This window comes from Bos grunniens, chromosome 2 (assembly GCF_055505025.1).
Source record: "Bos grunniens cultivar Pamir isolate PY7600 chromosome 2, Bosgru_T2T1.0, whole genome shotgun sequence".
In the NCBI taxonomy this organism is placed as follows: Eukaryota; Metazoa; Chordata; class Mammalia; order Artiodactyla; family Bovidae; genus Bos; species Bos grunniens.
The window spans coordinates 135,245,537-135,266,680 of NC_141166.1; the positions used below are offsets into that span (position 1 = coordinate 135,245,537).

Sequence of the window (21,144 nt, forward strand, 5' to 3'; positions counted from 1 at the left end):
AGCTTTCCTAAGCTAAATATTCACAGAGACCCAAGCTAACCCTCATATTAATCTGGTGAATACAAGATTTATACTTTTTTATGTAAAAAGAAGTATGAGATAGAGAAATGGAGGGGTGTGCCCAATTTCTCACCCCTATATGACAGACAGCTAAAGCCAGAGCCCTGACTTCTGACTTTCAGAGCAGTGTCCTTGGCATGGGTATGCTGTGCAACTTGTCACAGAGGCTTTTAAAAATCTCTTATTCTGCAATAAATTCATCTGCTAATTAATTCAAATGAGGCCCCAAAATAATAGGAATATGATTATTAAGCATGAATTTGTAAGAATGTTTCATTTCAAGAGCCAAAATAAGGATTATCCCAGGAAAAATGCTACGCTTACCTGTTACTGTCCCTTCCATAAGCCTCTAAACTGTTCCGAGACTTAATGAAGAGTTTATGTTAGAACTATTTTTTCTTTGAAAGGATTCTTTCAGCAGCTGTCAAATCCATTTTCATGACTTTGCTTACGGTAAATTTGAGATTATAATCTTATCTGGGGAGGAATAAAAGCCCACTGCACAATGTAGCATAAGCACAGACATTTGGTAATGGAAAACAATCATGGTAGCTAAACATCTGAGTAGCCAGCTCCTGCAGGACCAGCACCCAGTATGCACTTAGTCAGATTCAGAGGTCAGGTCTCATGTCTGCATCAGAGCTGACTCATCAGCACAGCATAGTCCATGCTCTAATGATCAGGACTCACTCACTACTCTGCCATATCATCTTTTGCTAACCTCATTGGCTTTCTACAGGTCTTTAGCTCCAATAGGATCAAACTACAGACATCCTTGAATACCCGCCCTGTCCCCATCCCCAAGTCTAGAAAAGTACATGTTTGATATGTATAGCCATTTTGTTTTTCCAAACCTGTCTAACGCATTTATTCTTATTTATCCTTTTTTAAGCACCATATTTGGGCTTCCCAGGTGGTGCTAGTAGTAAAGAACTTGCCTGCCAATGCAGCAGACATAAGAGAAGCAAGTTTGATCCCTGCATCAGAAAAATACCCTGGAGAAGAGCACGACAACCCACTCCAGTATTCTTGCCTGGAGAACCCCATGAACACAGGAGCCTGCCAGGCTATATCCATAGGGTCACATAGAGTCAGACATGACTGAAGCGACTTAGCATGCATGCACCATATTTGGCCTCTTCCTTCAATCAGCTGGATGCCTCTAAACCATAAGGTTTCCATCTAACGTAATCTGTACCTGAGATCTAACATCTGTCCTTGTACTCAGAGCTTTGAGCATTTTCATCATGTCCAGCTGTTCCTGGGTTAAGTTCAGGAAGGGTGGTGGCTGTACATGAAGAGGCTGCATCCTGGCTCTCAGTTCAGTTCAGTTCAGTTGCTCAGTTGTATCTGACTCTTTGCAACCCTGTGGACTGCAGCACACAAAGCCTCCCTGTCCATCACCAACTCCTGGCTCTCACTGGGGCCCAGTTTCCTTCTGGCACAAAAATCAGCCCTTTTATGGACAAATATGTGATATGATGATATGATGCTTTTGCCATAGTTTTTGGGAAAGGGCAGTTGGTAAAGAATCTGCCAACAATGCAGGAGACCTGGGTTCCATTCCTGGGTTGGAAAGATCCCCTGGAGAAGGGCATGGCAACCCACTCCAGTATTCTTGCCTGGAGAATTCCAAGGACAAAGGAGCCTGGCGGGCTACAGTCCATGGGGTTGCAAAGAGTTGGACACGACCGAGCGACTTTCACTTCACTTGGAAAAGGGACTCAGAAAGACTGCCACAAAATTCAAAAGCCTTGTCCCCGAGAAGGGGAAACACCCAAGCCTCGTCCCTGGATTAGACAACTCTCTCTGTAATTATTTCTTCTGTAAGTTATACCCTTTTATAAGTCTCAAGGAATGGTCAGTAGTTCTGCTCAAAATAAATGAATGGAGCCAGGTCTAGGAATTCAATAACGAAATCTTCCTCAAGCCAAGAATTCCTTTATATGGGTACTAGGGACCTCTTCCTAATTGAAAGTGTTAAAGACAGTGATCTATTTCTCACATTCAAGTTACTTATGCCAGACAAGCAAACACAGCTGTCAACAACATGCTTTCACATCTTGTTCTTTTTGTCAGGACACTGGAGTGTGAAAAAGAAAAGAGAGATTCATATAACTCACCAATGTCAGGTGTGGGCTCTGGCCAGCCCATGTGGTTCAATCCTGTCGGGGCACTCTGCGAGAATGGATGGCTTCTTCCAGGGAGGTTCAAAGACTTTGGAGAGGTAATGATCATCTTCCTCCAACACTGGGAGAAAAGGAAAAGAGGCAGAGAGTAAATGAAAAAAAGAGAGAGCATGCTGTCATTGCCACATTCTGATTTTCCTAATTGCCCAGGACTTTGCTGTGAGCAGAGCAAGCAGCCAAAATGCACACAGCTCAGGGAAGTGCCATTCACTTCAAAATCCATGATAAAAGAAAAGTTTCTCTTGGAATCAGTAGTCTGCAATCTGTACAGCCATATGTGGCAACCATGGCAGAACAGGTTGTCATTCAACAATGTGAAATGAGGACTGTCAGCAGGTCTCCAAACCCCAAATTATACCAGCTGGTCAGCCCACACAGCCTGACATTTCTCCAAAGCAAGACTTTGTTTTAGCTATATTCTTGCAGGGGTGCTAATTAAAATGCAACCCATGAAGACTCTTACACCTCAGAGCTCTACCCTTCAGACAGTAAGGACCAGTATTGCATGGGGGCTTGGTAGAGCAAGAATATTGTCCCTTTCTTTATCATCCCATTATCCAGAAATACACTTGGTCCCTCCAGATTTTGTCTACTTTATAAAGTTATCAAATTTACTTAAAATTTGGGTATTAATCATATAAATGTTCCATTTTCTTTTGTATTCCACACAAAGTAAGCAAACAGTGCTTAGAAAATTCTCTTAGTGATTTATGGAAACATAAATATAGAAACAAGGATTAGGGAGTACAATACTTCATTCCATCTCCTCATTTTGAATGCAACTAATAACATTGGGAGGATGTATAAGTCAGTTTCCCAAGGGCTATAAATAAATAATAGCATGTGGGTTGGAGTAGAAAGCCAGTATTTGAAACTAAGCTAATCCTGTGGTGAGTTACCTTTTTTTGTTTGTGGTTCTTGACCTCAATAGCAGCTTAAGACTGAGTATGGACCAAACGTACTCCAAAAAGTCTTCTCTAGTCTGCAGAAAGGGGAAAGGGACCCTGAGGATATGAATAAATGGGGAAATCTTCTATGTTATCATTTACTTCCACCCTAGACTCCCAGGAAATCTTATTATATCAGTACGTATGGCAGTGATGGCCAGGAAGGCCCCTAAAATTCTGAGGAAGGGGATTCTTTATGACCAGGAGAAATGTGGCCCCAAGAGCATGTGGGAAGAAGCCCTATTCCTTTTTTCCCACTTTGCTCTCCTGCCACTTGGCTCCAGAGGCAGACACAGTTACAGGAAGCATAAGGCAGACTGGGAAAATGAAAGCCACTAAATGCAGGCAAAAATGCAGGCAAAGGGGGGCTCCTGGAAGCCAAGAAGTGTCTGGAAGAATACAGAAAGGAAAAAGATCAAGAAATGATACCATAAAGTTGTTTATGATCTCCTGGACTTATACCCAAACCGTGCTTGTGTGGATCTAACCCTAAATAGAATACTAAAGTCACTGAGAACCAAAATTTGAGAACGAAATTATGGAGTGGACCATTTTATAAGTCTCAGACTAGCCAAAGAGTGATCCACATTATCGAAATAACACTGAAAACACCTTGAAAATTTTAACTGACATAACAAATAGAGCTCCTGCAGGGCAGTAAGAACTTTTACCCTAAACTGGATCAGTTACTTGAAAAACTTAATTATTCTTCTTCATAGAAACTAAGGCTCATAATGTAATATTCAAAATGTCCAAGATACAACCCAGAATTATTTGATATACAGAGAACTATGAAAATGTCAATAGCTTATAAGGGGAAGACAATCAACAGAGCCCAGCACCAAGATGACACAGTGTTGGAATTATAAAAGATTTTAAAGAAGCTCATATAACTGTGCGCTAAGAAGTGCATGTGAACACTCTTGAAATGAATTGAAAATAATGGCAGGAAAATAGATACAAAATAGAATACAATGGAAACATTAGACCTGAAAGAGAAAATAGCTAAAATTAAAATTTTATATGGGTGGACCTTGAGTGCATTATGCTAAGTGAAATAAATCAAACAAGAAAAAAAAAAGACTGTATGATCTTACTTGTATTGAATATGTGAAATCTTAGAAAAGAAAGTCAAGCTAATAGAGACAAAATAGCCAAAGGCAGGGAGTAGGTGGTAGGCAAACTGGATGAGGGAGCCAAAAGATACAAGCGTCCAGTTATAAAATAAGTCCTGTAAGGTGCAGCATGGTAACTACAGCTAACAACAGTGCACTGTATAACAGACACAAAGGAAACAAATTGACAGCAATACAATAACAGTGGGAAACTTTAACACCTCACATCAATGGACACACCATCAAGCAGAAAATCAACAAGGAAACAGTGACATTAAATAACACATTAGACCAACTGGACTTCATTCAAAAACAGAAAAACACATGCTTTTCACATGCACATGTAATGTTCTCATGCTGGTCCACAAAACAAGTCTCAGCACATTAGAGGACAGAAATGACACCAAGTATCCTTTCAGATAACAATGCTATGAAACTAGAAACCTATTACAGGAAGAAAAGTGGGAAAAATGCAAATATGTAGAGACTAAGAAACATGGTACTAAAACTCCAATAAGTCAACCAAAAAAAATGAAAGAGGAAATCAGAAAACACCCTGAGACAAATGAAAATTAAAAAACACAACTTTCCAAAGGCTATGGGAAGCAGCACAAGCTGTTCCCAAGAGGGAAGTTTATATCAATACAGCCTTACCTCAAGAAACAAGAGAAATAGATAACCAAACCTACCATGTAAAGGAATTAGAAATATAAGAACAAAATCCAAAGTCAGCAGAAGGATAGAAATAATAAAGATCAGAGTAGAGATTTAAAAAAACCAATACAACATTGTAAAATAATTAGCCTCTAATTAAAATAAATAAATTTAAATTAAAAAAAAAAAACCCACAATAGAAAAGACTAATGAAAAGAGCTGGTTTTTAAAAAAGATAAATGAAATTGATAAGCCTTTAGCCAGGCTCATTAAGAGAAAGAGAGGGGCCTTCCCTAGTGGCCAGTGGCTACGACTCTGTGTTCCCCATGAAGGGAGTTTGGGTTTAATCCCTGGTCAGGGAACTAGGTCCCACATGCCACAACTAAAGATCCATATGCCAGAACTAAGACCTGGCACAATAAAAATAAATAGATAGATAGATATTTTAAAAAAGAAAAAAAGAGGATCCAAATACACTAACTTGGAAATTAAAGATGACAAGTTGCAACTTGTCATAAGAGAATACTGTGAACAGTTACATACCAACAAACTGGACAACCTAGAAGGAATGGATAAATTCCTAGAAACATATAATCTTCATAGATTGAATCAAGAAGAAACAGATAATCTCAACAGATAGATTATTTGTATTGAAACTGAATTGGTAGTCAAAAACTCCCAACAAACAAAAGTCCAAAGCTAGAAGGCTTCACAGGAGAATTCTGTGTGTGTGCTTAGTCATTCAGTCATGTCCAACTCTTTGCAACCCTTTGGACTGTAGCCCCCCAGGCTTCTCTGTACATGGGAATTTTCAGGCAAGAATACTGGAGTGGGTTGCCATTCCTTCCTCCAAGGGATCTTCCCGACCCAGGGATTGAACTTGCACCCCTTGTGTCTCCTGTATTGCAGGCAGAATCTTTATTTGCCAAGCCATTGGGAAATTCTACCAAACATTTCAGTTCAGTTCAGTCGCTCAGTCGTGTCCAACTCTGCGACCCCATGGACTGCAGCACGCTAGGCCTCCCTGTCCATCACCAACTCCTGGAGTTCACTCAAACTCATGTCCATTGAGTTGGTGATACCATCTCATTCTCTGTCATCACCTTCTCTACCCGCCTTCAATCTTTCCCAGCATCAGGGTCTTTTCAAATGAGTCAGCTCTTTGCATCAGGTGGCCAAAGTATTGGAGTTTCAGCTTCAACATCTAAAGAAGACTTAATATCTATCCTCAAACTATTCTTTTTTTTTAATATAAATTTATTTATTTTAATTGGAGGCTAATTACTTTACAATATTGTATTGGTTTTGCCATACATCAATATGAATCCGCCATGAGTGTACATGTGTTCCCCATCCTGAACCCCCCTCTCATCTCCCTCCCCATACCATCCCTCTGGGTCATCCCAGTGCACCAGCCCCGAGCATCCTGTATCATGCATCTAACCTAGACTGGCGATTTGTTTCATATATGATATTATACATGTTTCAGTGCCATTCTCCCAAATCATCCCCCCCTTGCCCTCTCCCACAGAGTCCAAAAGACTGTGCTATACACCTGTTTCTCTTTTGCTGTCTCACATACAGGGTTATTGTTACCATCTTTCTAAATTCCATATATATGCATTAGTATACTGTATTGGTGCTTTTCTTTCTGGCTTACTTCACTCTGTATAATAGGCTCCAGTTTCATCCACCTCATTAGAACTGATTCAAATGTATTCTTTTTAATAGCTGAGTTAATACTCCATTGTGTATATGTACCACAGCTTTCTTATCCATTCATCTGCTGATGGACATCTAGGTTGCTTCCATGTCCTGGCTATTATAAACAGTGCTGCGATGAACATTGGGGTACACGTGTCTCTTTCAATTCTGGTTTCTTCAGTGTGTATGCCTAGCAGTGGGATTGCTGGGTCATATGGCAGTTCTATTTCCAGTTTTTTAACTGTACTAGTGGCTGTACTAGTTTGCATTCCCACCAACAGTGTAAGAGGGTTCCCTTTTCTCCACACCCTCTCCAGCATTTATTGCTTGTAGACTTTTGGATCGCAGCCATTCTGACTGGCGTGAAATGGTACCTCACTGTGGTTTCGATTTGCATTTCTCTGATAATGAGTGATGTTGAGCATCTTTTCATATGTTTGTTAGCCATCTGTATGTCTTCTTTGGAGAAATGTCTGTTTAGTTCTTTGGTCCATTTTTTGATTGGGTCGTTTATTTTTCTGCATTTGAGCTGCAGGAGTTGCTTGTATATTTTTGAGATTAGTTCTTTGTCAGTTGTTTCATTTGCTATTATTTTCTCCCATTCTGAAGGCTGTCTTTTCACCTTGCTTAGAGTTTCCTTTGTTTTGCAGAAGCTTTTAAGTTTCATTAGGTCCCGTTTGTTTATTTTTGCTTTTATTTCCAATATTCTGGGAGGTGAGTCATAGAGGAACCTGCTGTGATTTATGTCGGAGAGTGTTTTGCCTATGTTCTCCTCTAGGAGTTTTATAGTTTCTGGTCTTACATTTAGATCTTTAATCCATTTTGAGTTTAGTTTTGTGTATGGTGTTAGAAAGTGTTCTAGTTTCATTCTTTTACAAGTGGTTGACCAGTTTTCCCACATTACTTGTTAAAGAGATTGTCTTTAATCCATTGTATATTCTTGCCTCCTTTGTCAAAGATAAGGTGTCCATAGGTGCACGGGTTTATCTCTGGGCTTTCTATTTTGTTCCATTGATCTATATTTCTGTCTTTGTGCCAGTACCATACTGTCTTGATGACTGTGGCTTTGTAGTAGGGCCTGAAGTCAGGTTGATTCCTCCAGTTCCATTCTTCTTTCTCAAGATTGCTTTCTCCTCAAACTATTCTAAAATATTGAAGAGGATAAAACATTCCCAAACTCATTCTATGAGGCCAGAATTACACTGATACCAAAACCAGACAAAGACACTATAAAAATTGGAAATTACAGACCAGCATCTCTGATGAACACAGATGGAAGAATCCTCAACAGAATATTAGCAAACTAAATTCAAAGTACATAACAAAGGATCATATTGATACACCATGATCAAGTGGGATTTATCCCAGGGATGCTGGGTGATTCAATATCTACAAATCAACCAATGTTACACACCATGTTAATAAAATGAAGGATAAGGGAATTGATCAACATGGCAGAGTAGGAGGAAGTAGAGCTCATCTACCCCCACAAACACAAAAATACCTCTACATGTGCAACAATTGCCACTGAAAACTAACTGGAAATTGGCAGAAAGCCTCCTGTACAAACAAGGCTATAAGAAAAAACAAACTATAAAAGTCACATGATCTCCCAATAGATGGAGAAAAAGCATTAACAAAAATTCAGTATCCATTCATGATAAAAAATTATCAAAGTTGGTATAGAGGTACATTTCTTGAGATAATAAAGGCCATTTATGACAAACACACCTGACATCATACTGAATGGGGAAAACCTGAAATCTTTTCCTTCAGGATCAAGAATAAGACAAGAATGCCCACTCTCACCATTTTCACTTACCACAGTACAGGAAGTCCTAGCTATAGCAAACAGATAAGAAAAAAAAGCACCAAAATTAGAAGGAAAGAAGTAAAACTGTCATATTTGCAGATGACATGATATTATATATAGAAAACTTTAAAATCTCCACCAAAAAACTTTTAGAATAGATGAATTCAATAAAGATGCAGGGTATAAGATTAATATACAGAAATTCACTCCTTTTCTATTATATGCTAATAATTAACTATGAAAAAGAGAAGCAAGAAAACACTACCATTTACAATTGCATCAAAGGAATAAAATGTCTAAGAATAAATTTACTAAGGAGAATAAAGACATATATTTTGAAAACTATAAGACATTGATGAAAGAAATTGGAGATGATACAAATATATGGAAAGGCATCATATATATATATATATATATATATATATATAATTACTGGAAGAAGTAATATTGTTAAAATATCTATACTACCCAAAGGAGTCTGAAGACTTAATGCAATGCCTATCAAAATACCCATAACATTTTTCACAGAATAAAAATGAATAAATAATCCTAAATTTGTATGGAACCACAAATGTCCCCAAATAGACAAATCGATATTGACAGAAAAGAACACAGTTCGAAGTATTATGCTGTCTGACTTCATACTAATCTTCAAAGCTACAGTAAAAAAAAAAAAAAAAGCAGCATGGTATTGACAAAAACAGACATGTGGATCAATGAAATATCACAGAGAGCCCACAAATAAACCCATGTACATATGGTCAATTAGTCTATGACAAAAGAGGTAAGAATATGCAATGGAGAAAAAGTCTCTTCAACAAGCACTGCTAGGAAAACTGGACAGCTACATGTAAAAGAATGAGATCAGAACATTTTCTCACATCATATAAAGTATAAACTCAAAATGGATAAAGACCTATATATAAGATCAGAAAGTATAAAACTCCTAGAAGAAAATGCAGACAGTATACTCTTTGACATAGGCCTTAACAAGAATGGTAAAGACTAGAGATCTCACAAGAAAATTAGAGATATCAAGGGAACATTTCATGCAAAGATGGGCACAACAAAGGACAGAAACGGTATGAACCTAACAGAAGCTGAAGATATTAAGAAGCTATGGCAAGAATACACAGAACTATCCAAAAAAGATCTTAATGACCCAGATAACCACAATGGTATGATCACTCACCTAGAGCCAGACATCCTGGAATATGAAGTCAAGTGGGCCTTAGGAAGCATCACTACCAACAAAGCTAGTGGAGGTGATGGAATTCCAGCTGAGCTATTTCAAATCCTAAAAGATGATGCTGTGAAAGTGCTGCACTCAGTATGCCAGCAAATTTGGAAAATTCAGCAGTGGCCATAGGACTGGAAAAGGTCAGTTTTCATTCCAATCCCAAAGAAAGGCAATGCCAAAAAATGTTCAAACTACTGCACAATTGCACTCATCTCACCAATAGCAAAGTAATGCTGAAAATTCTCCAAGTGAGGCTTCAACAGTACGTGAACCAAGAACTTCCAGATGGATTCCAAGCTGGATTTAGAAAAGGCAGAGGAACCAGAGAGCAAATTGCCAACATGTTAGATCATAGAAAAAGCAAGGGAGTTCCAGAAAAAAATCTATTCCTGCTTTATTGACTATGCCAAAGCCTTTGACTGTGTGGATCACAACAAACTGGAAAATTCTTTAAGAGATGGGAATACCAGACCACCTTATCTGTCTCCTGAGAAATATGTATGCAGGTCAAGAAACAACAGTTAGAACTGGATATGGAACAATAGACTGGTTCCAAATCAGGACAGGAGTACGTTAAAGCTGTATATTGTCACCCTGCTTATTTAACTTCTATGCAGAGCACATCATGTGAAATGATGGGCTGGATGAAGCACAAGATGGAATCAAGATTTCTGGGAGAAATATCAATAACCTCAGATATGCAGATGACACTGCCCTAATGGTAGAAAGTGAAGAAGGACTGAAGAGCCTCTTGATAAAAGTGAAACAGGAGAGTGAAAAAGCTGGCTTAAAACTCAGCATTCAAAAAATTAAGATCATGATATCTGGTCCCATCACTTCATGGCAAATAGATCAGGAAATAATGGAAATAGTGACAGACTTTATTTTAATGGGCTCCAAAATCATTGCAGATGGTGACTGTAGCCATGAAATTAAAATACACCTGCTTCTTGGAAGAAGAGCTCTGACAAATCTAGACAGCAAAAAGTAGAGGTATTACTTTACTGACAAAGGTTCATCTAGTCAAAGCTTTTTCAGTTTTTCCAGTAGTCATGTATGGATGTGAGAGTTGGACTGTAAAGAAAGCTGAGTACCGAAAAATTGATACTTTTGAACTGTGATGTTGGATAACACTCTTGAGAGTCCCTTGGAGTGCTAGGAGATCAAACCAGTCAATCCTAAAGTAAATCAGTCCTGAGTATTCATTGGAAGGACTGTTGCTGAAGCTCCAATGCTTTGGCCACCTGATACAAAGAACTGGCTCATTGGAAAAGACCCTGACACTGGAAAAGATTGAAGGCTGCAGGAGAAGGGGATGACAGAGGTTGAGATGGTTGGATGGCATCACCATCTTGATGGACATGAGTTTGAGTGAGCTCTAGGAAGTGGTGATGGGCAAGAAGCCTGGCATGCTGCAGTCCATGGGGTCACAAAGAGTCAGACATGAATGAATGACTGAGTGACTGAACTGAAAATTTATATATATATATATAATTTGTCTCCTCAGGCAAGAATCTGTGGGTGTATGAATCCTCAGTCATGTCTGATTCTTTGCAACCTCATGGATGTAGCCCACCGGGCTCCTCTGTCCATGAAGCTTTCCAGGCAAAAATACTGAAGTATGTTGCCATTTGCTACTTGAGGGGATCTTCCTGACCTAGGGATTGAATCTGCGTCTCCTCTGTCTCCTGCATTGCAGGTGGATACTTTACCCACAAACCATCAGGGAAGCCAAAATAAGCAAATGGAACCTCATCAAACTTAGAAGCTTTTGCACAGTGAAGGAAACCAATAAAACAATGAATGGGAGAAAATGTTTCCAGATGATATGTCTGATAAGCAGTTTATATAAGAAATATAAATATCTCATATAACTCCGTATCAAAAAACTCCAAAACACCCAATTAAAAAAAGGGCAGAGGACCTGAATAACCATTTTGCCAAAGATGACATATAGATGACCAAAAGGAACCTGAAAATATGCTCAACATGGCTAATTGCTAGTGAAATGTAACTCAAAACCACAGTGACCTCCTACACTGTTGGTGGGACATAAATGGGTACAGCCACTATGGACAACAGTATGGCGATACCATAAAAAAAAACCTAAAAATCAGTTCAGTTGAGTCATTCAGTCATGTCCAACTCTTTGTGTCCCCATGGACTGCAGCACACCAGGCTTTCCTGTCCATCACCAACACCCAGAGTTTACTCAAACTCATGCCCATTGAGTCGGTGATGCCATCAAACCATCTCATCCTCTGTCGTCCCCTTCTCCTCCTACCTTCCAACTTTCCGCAAATCAGGGTCTTTTCTAATGAGTCAGTTTTCACATCAGGTGGCCAAAGTATTGGAGTTTCAGCTTCAACATCGGTCCTTCCAATGAATATTCAGGACTAATCTCCTTTAGGATGGATTGGTTGGATTTCCTTGCAGTTCAAGGAACTCTCGAGAGTCTTCCCCAACACCACAATTCAAAAGCATCAATTATTTGGTGCTCAGCTTTCTTTATAGTCCAACTCTCACATCCATACATACTACTGGAAAAACCATAGCCTTAACTAGATGGGCCTTAGTTGACAAAGTAATGTCTCTGCTTTTTAATATGCTATCTAGGTTGGTCATAACTTTCTTTCCAAGGAGTAAGCGTCTTTTAATTTCATGGGTACAGTCACCAGCTGCAGTGATTTTGGAACCCCAGAAAACAACGTCTGCTACTGTTTCCCCTGTTTCTCCATCTATTTTCCATGAAGAGATGGGACCAGATGCGGTGATCTTAGTTTTCTGAATGTTGAGCTTTAAGCCAACTTTTTCACTCTCCTCTTTCACTTTCACCAAGAGACTCTTTAGTTCTTCTTCACTTTCTGCCACAAGGGGAGATCTGCGTATCTGAGGTTATTGATATTTCTCCTGGCAGTCTTGATTCCAGCTTATGCTTCATCCAGCCCAGCATTTCTCATGACGTACTCTGCATATAGGTTAAATAAGCAGGGTGACAATATACAGCCTTGACGTACTCCTTTTCCTATTTGGAACCAGTTCTAATTGTTGCTTCCTGATCTGCATACAAATTTCTCAAGAGGCAGGTCAGGTGGTCTGGTATTCCCATCTCTTGAAGAATTTTCCACAGTTGATTGTGATCCACACAGTCAAAGGCTTTGGCATAGTCAATAACGCAGAAACAGATATTTTCCTGGAACTCTCTTGCTGTTTCTATGATCTAACTTGTTGGCAATTTGCTCTCTGGTTCTTCTGCCTTTTCTAAATCCAACTTGAACATCTGGAAGTTCACAGTTCACTTATTGTTGAAGCTTGGCTTGGAGAATTTTGAGCATTACTTCACTAGCGTGCGAGATGAGTGCAATTGTGCGGTAGTTTGAGCAATCTTTGGCATTGCCTTTCTTTGGGATTGGAATGAAAACTGACCTTTTCCAGTCCTATGGCCACTGCTGAGTTTTCCAAATTTGCTGGCATACTGAGTGCAGCACTTTCACAGCATCATCTTTTAGGATTTGAAATAGCTCAGCTGGAATTCCATCACCTCCACTAGCTTTGTTGGTAGTGATGCTTCCTAAGGCCCACTTGAATTCGCATTCCAGGATGTCTGGCTCTTGGTGAGTGATCACACCATCATGATTATCTGAGTCGTGAAGATCTTTTTTGTATAGTTCAACTGAATATTCTTGCCACCTCTTCTTAATATCCTCTGCTTCTGTTAGGTACATACCATTTCTTTCCTTTATTGAGCCCATCTTTGCATGAAATGTTCCCTTGGTATCTCTAAATTTCTTAAAGAGATCTCTAGTCTTTCCCATTCTATTGTTTTCCTTTAATTCTCTGCACTGATCACTGAAGAAGGCTTTCTTATCTCTCCTTGCTATTCTTTGGAACTCTGCATTCAGATGCTTATATCTTTCCTTTTATCCTTTGCTTTTTGCTTCTCTTCTTTTCACAGCTATTTGTAAGGCCTCTGCAGACAAACATTTTGCTTTTTTGCATTTCTTTTTCTTGGGATGGTCTTGCTCCCTGTCTCCTGTACAATGTCAGGAACCTCCATCCATAGTTCATCAGGTACTCTTTCTATCAGATCTTGTCCCTTAAATCTATTTCTCACTTCCACTGTATGGTCATACCTGAATGGTCTAGTGGTTTTCCCTACTTTTTCAATATAAGTCTGAATTTGGCAATAAGGAGTTCATGATCTGAGCCACAGTCAGCTCCCGGGCTTGTTTTTGCTGACTGTATAGAGTTTCTCCATCTTTGACTGCAAAGAATATAATCAATCTGATTTCAGTGTTGACTATCTGGTGATGTCCATGTGTAAAGTCTTCTCTTGTCTTGTTGGAAGAGAATGTTTGCTATGACCAGTGTGTTCTCTTGGCAAAACTCTATTAGCCTTTGCTCTGCTACATTCTGTACTCCAAGGCCAAATTTGCCTGTTACTCCAGGTGTTTCTTGACTTCCTACTTTTGCATTCCAGTGCCCTATAATGAAAAAGACATCTTTTTTGGGTGTTAGTTCTAGAAGATCTTGTAGGTCTTCATAGAACCATTCAACTTCAGCTTCTTCAGCATTATTTGTCAGGACATAGACCTGGATTACCGTGATAGTGAATGGTTTGCCTTGGAAATAAACAGAGATCATTCTGTCCTTTTTGAGATTGAATCCAAGTAATGCATCTCAGACTCTCTTATTGACTATGATGGCTACTCCATTTCTTCTAAGGGATTCTTGCCAACAGTAGTGGATATAATTGTCATCTGAGTTAAATTCATCCATTCCAGTCCATTTTGGTTCACTGATTCCTGAAATGTTGATGTTCACTCTTGCCATCTCCTGGTTGACCACTTCCAATTTGCCTTGATTCATGGACCTAACTTTCCAGGTTCCTATGCAATATTGCTCTTTACAGCATCAGACGTTGCTTCCATCACCAGTCACATGCACACTGAGTGTTGTTTTTGCTTTGGCTCCATCTCCTCATTTTTTTGGATTATTTCTCCACTGATCTTCAGTAGCATACTGGGCGCCTACCTACCTGGGGAGTTCTTTATGTGTCCTATATTTTCATGCTGTTCATGGGGTTCTCAACGAAAGAATACTGAAGCGGTTTGCCATTCCCTTCTTCAGTGGACCACATTTTACCACATTTTGTCAGTATCTGATCCAGCAATCCCACTCCTGGGCATATATCTGGAGAAAATCAAAATTCAAAATGATACATGCACCCCAATGTTTACTGAGGCACCATTTATAATAGCCAGGACATGGAAGCAACCTAAATGTCCATCGGCTGAGGAATGCATAAAGAAGATGTGGTACATATATACAATGGAATATTACTCAGCCATAAAAGAACTAAAAAATGCCATTTGCTTCAACATGGATGGACCTAGAGCTTGCCATACTGTGTGAAGTAAGTCAGACAAAGACAAGTATCATATGATATTGCTTATACATAGAATCTAAATAAATGGTATGAACGAGCCTATTTACAAAACAGAAGTTGAGTCAGAGGTGTAGAAAACAATCTTGTGGTTATCAGGGGGAAGAAGAGAGAGGGATAAATGGGGAGACTGGGACTGACATATACACACTACTAATATAGAATGGGCAAGAGAAATGGATTTGATCCCTAGGTCAGGAAAATCCCCTGCAATATGAAATGGAAATCCGTTCCAGTATTCTTGCCTGCAAAACTCCATGGGCACAGGAGCCTGGTTGGCTACAGTCCATGGGGTCACAAAGAGTCAGACATGACTGAGCATAAGCAAACACATATATAGAACAGAGAGCTAATAAGAACCTACTGAATAGCACAGGGAACGTTACTGAATACACTGCAATGACCTACTTGGGAACAGAATCTAAAAAAGAGTGGATACATGTGTATGTATAACTGACTCACTTGTCTGCACAGCATAAACACAACACTGTAAATCAACTATACGCCAATAAAAATTAATTAAAAAACCACAGTGAGATATCCCCTCACATCTGTCAGAATGGCTGTTGTCAAAAAGACAGCAAATAACAAATGTCAGTGAGGATGTGGAGAAAAGGCCACTGTAATACGGGTTTGGTGGCAATGTAAACTGGTACAGTCATTGTGGAAAACCACACGGAAGTGACAGAGTCAATTCCGAGGTAGGTGGATAGGATGTCCAGGGGTCCCCAAGGAGAGAGGGGTCTGGAATTCTCAAGGAGGAGGAAAGGACAAACGTTTGTTTTTCCTCTATATTCCTTAGGATTATATAACAATAATGTATCCTGCTTGAGCACAGTCTCTGGAAAAAACCTTCTGGCTAATCCTGTTATCTTAAAATGTAAATTATGGGAGTGTGTCTAAGTAAGGTCTTTACAACCTCCAGACATACTTTTTATTCACTGCAATAACTAATTAAAATTATAGAATTTAATTATTTAAACTAATTAAAAGTATATAACTCCACTGCTAACACTAGTGAGGGGGTACTCTTTCTGCCCCCTTATGATGTCTGTGTCAGATGCTTTTTCTATCCCTTTTATACTTTAATAAAACTGTATTGCACAAAAGCTCTGAGTGATCAAGCCTTGTCTCTGGCCCCAGATTGAGTTCTTCTCTTCCAGAGGCCAAGAATCCTGGCGTCTTTTCATGGGTCAGCAACAACCTTTCAGAAGTTCCTTAAAAAATTAAAAATAAAACTACCCTATGATCCAGCAACTCCACTACTGGGTGTATATCTAAAGAAAACAAACAAACAAACAAAATCAAAAAAATATATGCACCCCAATGTTCATATCAGTACTGTTTAAAATTGGCAAGGTATGAAAGCAAACTGAGTATTCATCAACAGATGAATAAAGAAGATGTGGTAAATATATATATCAGAATAATAGCCATAAAAATAATGAAATTTTGCCATTTGCAACAATGGGGATGGGACTGGAGGGTATTATGCTTAGTGAAATAAGTCAGAAAGAGAAAGATAGATTCTGTATATTTTCACTTAGATATGGAATCTAAAACAAAAAACTCAAAGATACAGAAAACACATCAGTGGTTAACAGTGGGGAGAGGATGAATGGAGGGGAAAGAGGGAAAAAAAGGTTAAGAGGTACCAAAATACTATGTATAAAATAATAAGCAACAAAGATATATTATACAGTACAGAGAAATATAGTCATTACTTTATAATAACTAAATATGGAGTGTAATCTATAAAACCATTGAATCACTGTGTTGTGTACTTGACGCTAACATAATATTGGACTTAAATCAATCGTACTTCAAAAAAAAATGTATGTAGAGAAAACACAAGAGAATTATATTTTAATAGTGAGTAACTCAGCTGGTAAATCCACTTGCAATGCAGGAGACCCTGGTTTGATTTCTGGGTTGAAAAGATTCTCTGGAGAAAGGATAGGCTACCCACTCTAGTATTCATGGGCTACCCTCGTGGTTAGGTGGTAAAGAATCCACCTGCAATGCAGGAGACCTGGGTTCGATCCCGGGGTTGGGAAAATCTCCTGGAGAAGATCTTGCAGGAGGGCATGGCAACCCACTCCAGTACTCTTGCCTGGAGAATCCCTATGGACAGAGGAACCTGGTGGGCTACAGTCCATGGGGTCGCAAAGATTTGGACATGACTGAGCGACTAAGCACAGCACAGTGGGGATGGTAAATGAACCTCAGTGGAACTAAGATTACTAAAGGTCATTGGAAGTGGTAAAATGTTGAGAACAGTAGACTGTGATAGGTTATGTACGTTTATAATGCTTTTAATGTAGTAGTGTTAGTCGCTCAGTTTTGTCCGATTCTTTGCGACCCCATGGACTGGAGCCCGGCAGGCTCCTCTGTTCATGGAATTCTCCAGGCCAGGATACTGGAGGGGTGGTCATTTTCTTCTAGCAACCAGTATGAAAACCATACAGAACAATACATCCAAAAATACTACAAATAAATTATGATGGAATCCTAAAAACTGTTCATGTAACTCACAGAAAAGAATATTGGGAAACAGAAGAAACAGAAAACAGGTAATACATTGGCAGACTTAGGCCCTAATAAAATTATTTCACATGTTAACTGTCAAAATATACCAATTAAAAAACAAACATAAGCAGAATGGATAAAATAAAAAGATCCAACAATGCTGCCTATAAGAAATTCAAATCAATGACAGGTTGGAAGTAAAAAGATGAAAAAAGACATGTGTAAACATTAACCAAAAAAGAAGTGGTCATATTAATATCAGTGTAGAATTCAGAGCAAAGAAAACCAATTTTAAACAATCTATTTAAGAATACAGGTAAAGAGAAGTACTTTCCAACTCATTTTGTGAGGTTCATATTATCCTGATACCCAAACTATAGGAAAATAGTACAAAAGTGAAAACTCCAGCTCAATATTTCTTATGAGCTTAGATACAGAAGATCTGGATGAAATATCAACAAATTAATACAAGACTTTATAAAAATTATATATTCTATATATACTACATGACCAAGTGGGATTTATTCCAAGTAGAGATGGCTGATTCAACATACAAAAAAATTAATATAATCTACCACATCAAGAGGTTAAAGGTAAAAGTATAAAATGATCACATCAGTAGACACAGAAAAAGCTTTTTAAAAAGTTAACACATTCATGATTTTAAAAAAAGTCTCAGCAAACTAGGAATAGAGAGGAAATTTCTCAACAAAATTCTATAGAAGTTCTACAGCTAACATCATACTTAAGAGTGAAAAAATGGAAATTTATTCTATTACAACAGGGAATAAGGCAGGGATATCCTCTTTTCCCACTCTTATTCAACACAATATTGGAATTCCTAGCCACTGCAATAAGTCAATGGGAAAAAATAATGCAAATTAGGAAATGAAAAATAAAATTGTCCCCACCCATAGAAGATGGTACTCTTTACATAGAAAATCCCAAGGAGTCTTTCAAAAGATTTTTCTGGAACCAATCAATGAATTCTTCAAGGTCACAGGCTACAGTACAAACACACGAAAGTCAGTAATATTTTAATATACTAAGAATCAACTTGTGAAAAATAAAATTAAGAACACAATGCTGCTTACAACTCCCTAAGAAAATTAAATACAAAGATATAAATTCTAAAAAATGTATAGGGTCTGTATCTTAATCTTATATATAGAAAGTTCTAAATAATACACAAAGATACTCAGAGTTAATAAACAAAGTCAGCAAATCTGCATGTACAAGATCAATACACAAATATCCATTGTATTTCTATACACTAGCAATGAACAAATACCAAAGTGAAATTAAGAAAGCAATTCTATTTACAATATCATAAAAAGAATAAAATACATAGGAAATATTTTAACCAAGGATGTGCAAGACTTGTACAGTGAAAATTATAAAACATTGTGAAAAGCAACTAAATAATACCTAAAAAATAAAACAACACCCTGTGTTCATAGATTTGAAAATTTGATATATATATATATAAGAAGGTAATACTCTCCAGAGAAATCTACAGATTCAATTTAAACTTACCAAAATCTCAATGACCTTCATTTTTTTTCCCCCAATAAATGAAACAATTGACCTTAAGATTCATTTGGAATTGCAAGGGACAGCAAACAGGCAACATAATCTTAAAAAATAACAAAGAGGATTCACACATCCCAACTTCAAAACTTAATAGAAAGTTATGGTAAATAGTGTGATACTGGCAAAAGGACAGATACAAGGATCAATAGAATAGAATTGAGAGTCTGGGAATAAACCTATATGTCTAAGGTCATTTGATTTTATACAAGAGTGTCAAGATCATTTTGGAGAAGACAATGGCAACCCACTCCAGTACTCCTGGCTGGAAAATCCCATGGACAGAGGAGCCTGGTAGGCTGCAGTCCATGGGGTTGCTAGGAGTCAGACACGACTGAGATACTTCACTTTCACTTTTCACTTTCATGCATTGGAGAAGGAAATGGCAACCCACTCCAGTGTTCTTGCCTGGAGAATCCCAGGGTGGAGGGAGCCTGGTGGGCTGCCATCTACAGGGTCGTATAGAGTCGGACACGACTGAAGCAACTTAGCAGCAGTAGCAGCAAGATCATTTAATGAGGAAAAGAATAGTCTGTTCAACAAATGGTGCTAAGACAACAAGATATCCACATGGAAAAGTTTGAAGTTGTAACCTTACCTCACAGAAACCACAAAAATTAATTCAAAATGAATAGAAATCTTAAATGTAAGAGCAAAAGGTACAAAAGCTCTTAAAAGAAAGCATAAAAATAAGCTTTCATGATCTTGGATTTGGCAATGGATTCTTAGGCATTACACTAAATTCACAAGCAACAAAAGACAAGCTAGATAAACTGGATTACATCAGAATTAAATACTTGCATGCAACAGTAGACACTATCAAGAAAATGAAAGGCAATCTACAAATGGGAGAAAATATTTGTAAATCATTTATTTCATGGGGCCTAGTATCTGTATACATAAAGAGCTCTGACAGTTGAACAACAAAGAAAAATAACCCAATTAAAAAATGGTCAAAGGACTTGAATAGACATTTCTCCAAAAAAAGACATACAAATGGCCAATAAATATATGAAAATATACTCAACATTAGTCACTAGGAAAATGCAAATCAAACCACAATTACGTACCATTCAGACCCATTAGGATGGTATAATTTAAACAAAATAACACAACACAAAGCAACAAGTGTTGGGAAGAATGTAGAGAACTTGCAACCCTCTACACTGTTGATAGAAATATAAAATTGTGTGGAAAAGTCTAGCAGTTCTCAGAAAGTTAATCATGGAATTACCACATGTCCCAACAATTCCACTCCTATGTAAATATCCAAAAGAATAGAAAACATGTATACAAGCAAAAGCTTATACACAGATGTTCCTGACAGCACTATTTAAAACAGTCAAAAAGTGCAGACAACCTAATGCCAATCAATGGATGAATGAATAACAAAAACAAACATATCCACATGATGGAACAAAGTGCTGCTGTATGCTACAACAGAGAAGAACTTCAGAAATATTATGCTAAGTGAAAGAAGTCAGGTACAAAAGATGACATATTATAATTCCATTTACATGAAATATCTATAGGTAATACATAAATCCATAGGAATGAAAATCAGATTAGTGCTTGCCAGGGTCTAGGGAGGGGAAATTGGTTGTGACTGTTTAATAGTTAGGAAGTTTCTTTCTGAGATGATGAGAATGTCTTGGAACCAGATAAAGGTAAGTCCTGCAAAATCTTGTGAATCTACTAAATGCCACTGAATTGTACATTTTAATATGGTTCATTTTATGTTATGTAAATTTCACCTCAATTTTTAAAAAAGTGGATATCAGGGATGATGTGAGACTCAGGGATGTGTACTTCACAAATACTTGATAATAAAATACTGCTATTTTATAAAGGGAAAGA

The 21,144-nt window shown here is 38.1% G+C and overlaps 1 protein-coding gene across 5 annotated transcripts in view; it reads right to left on the bottom strand.

Moving 5' to 3' along the window:
• Positions 1-21,144, bottom strand: part of ARHGEF4 (Rho guanine nucleotide exchange factor 4) — a 331,792-nt gene that overhangs the window by 127,018 nt on the left and 183,630 nt on the right. For all 5 annotated transcript variants that reach the window (XM_086372203.1, XM_086372239.1, XM_086372228.1 and 2 more), the window contains exon 4: positions 2,184-2,310. In XM_086372203.1, the coding sequence (XP_086228329.1) occupies positions 2,184-2,310 (127 nt within the window). The remainder of the gene's footprint in view (positions 1-2,183; positions 2,311-21,144) is intronic.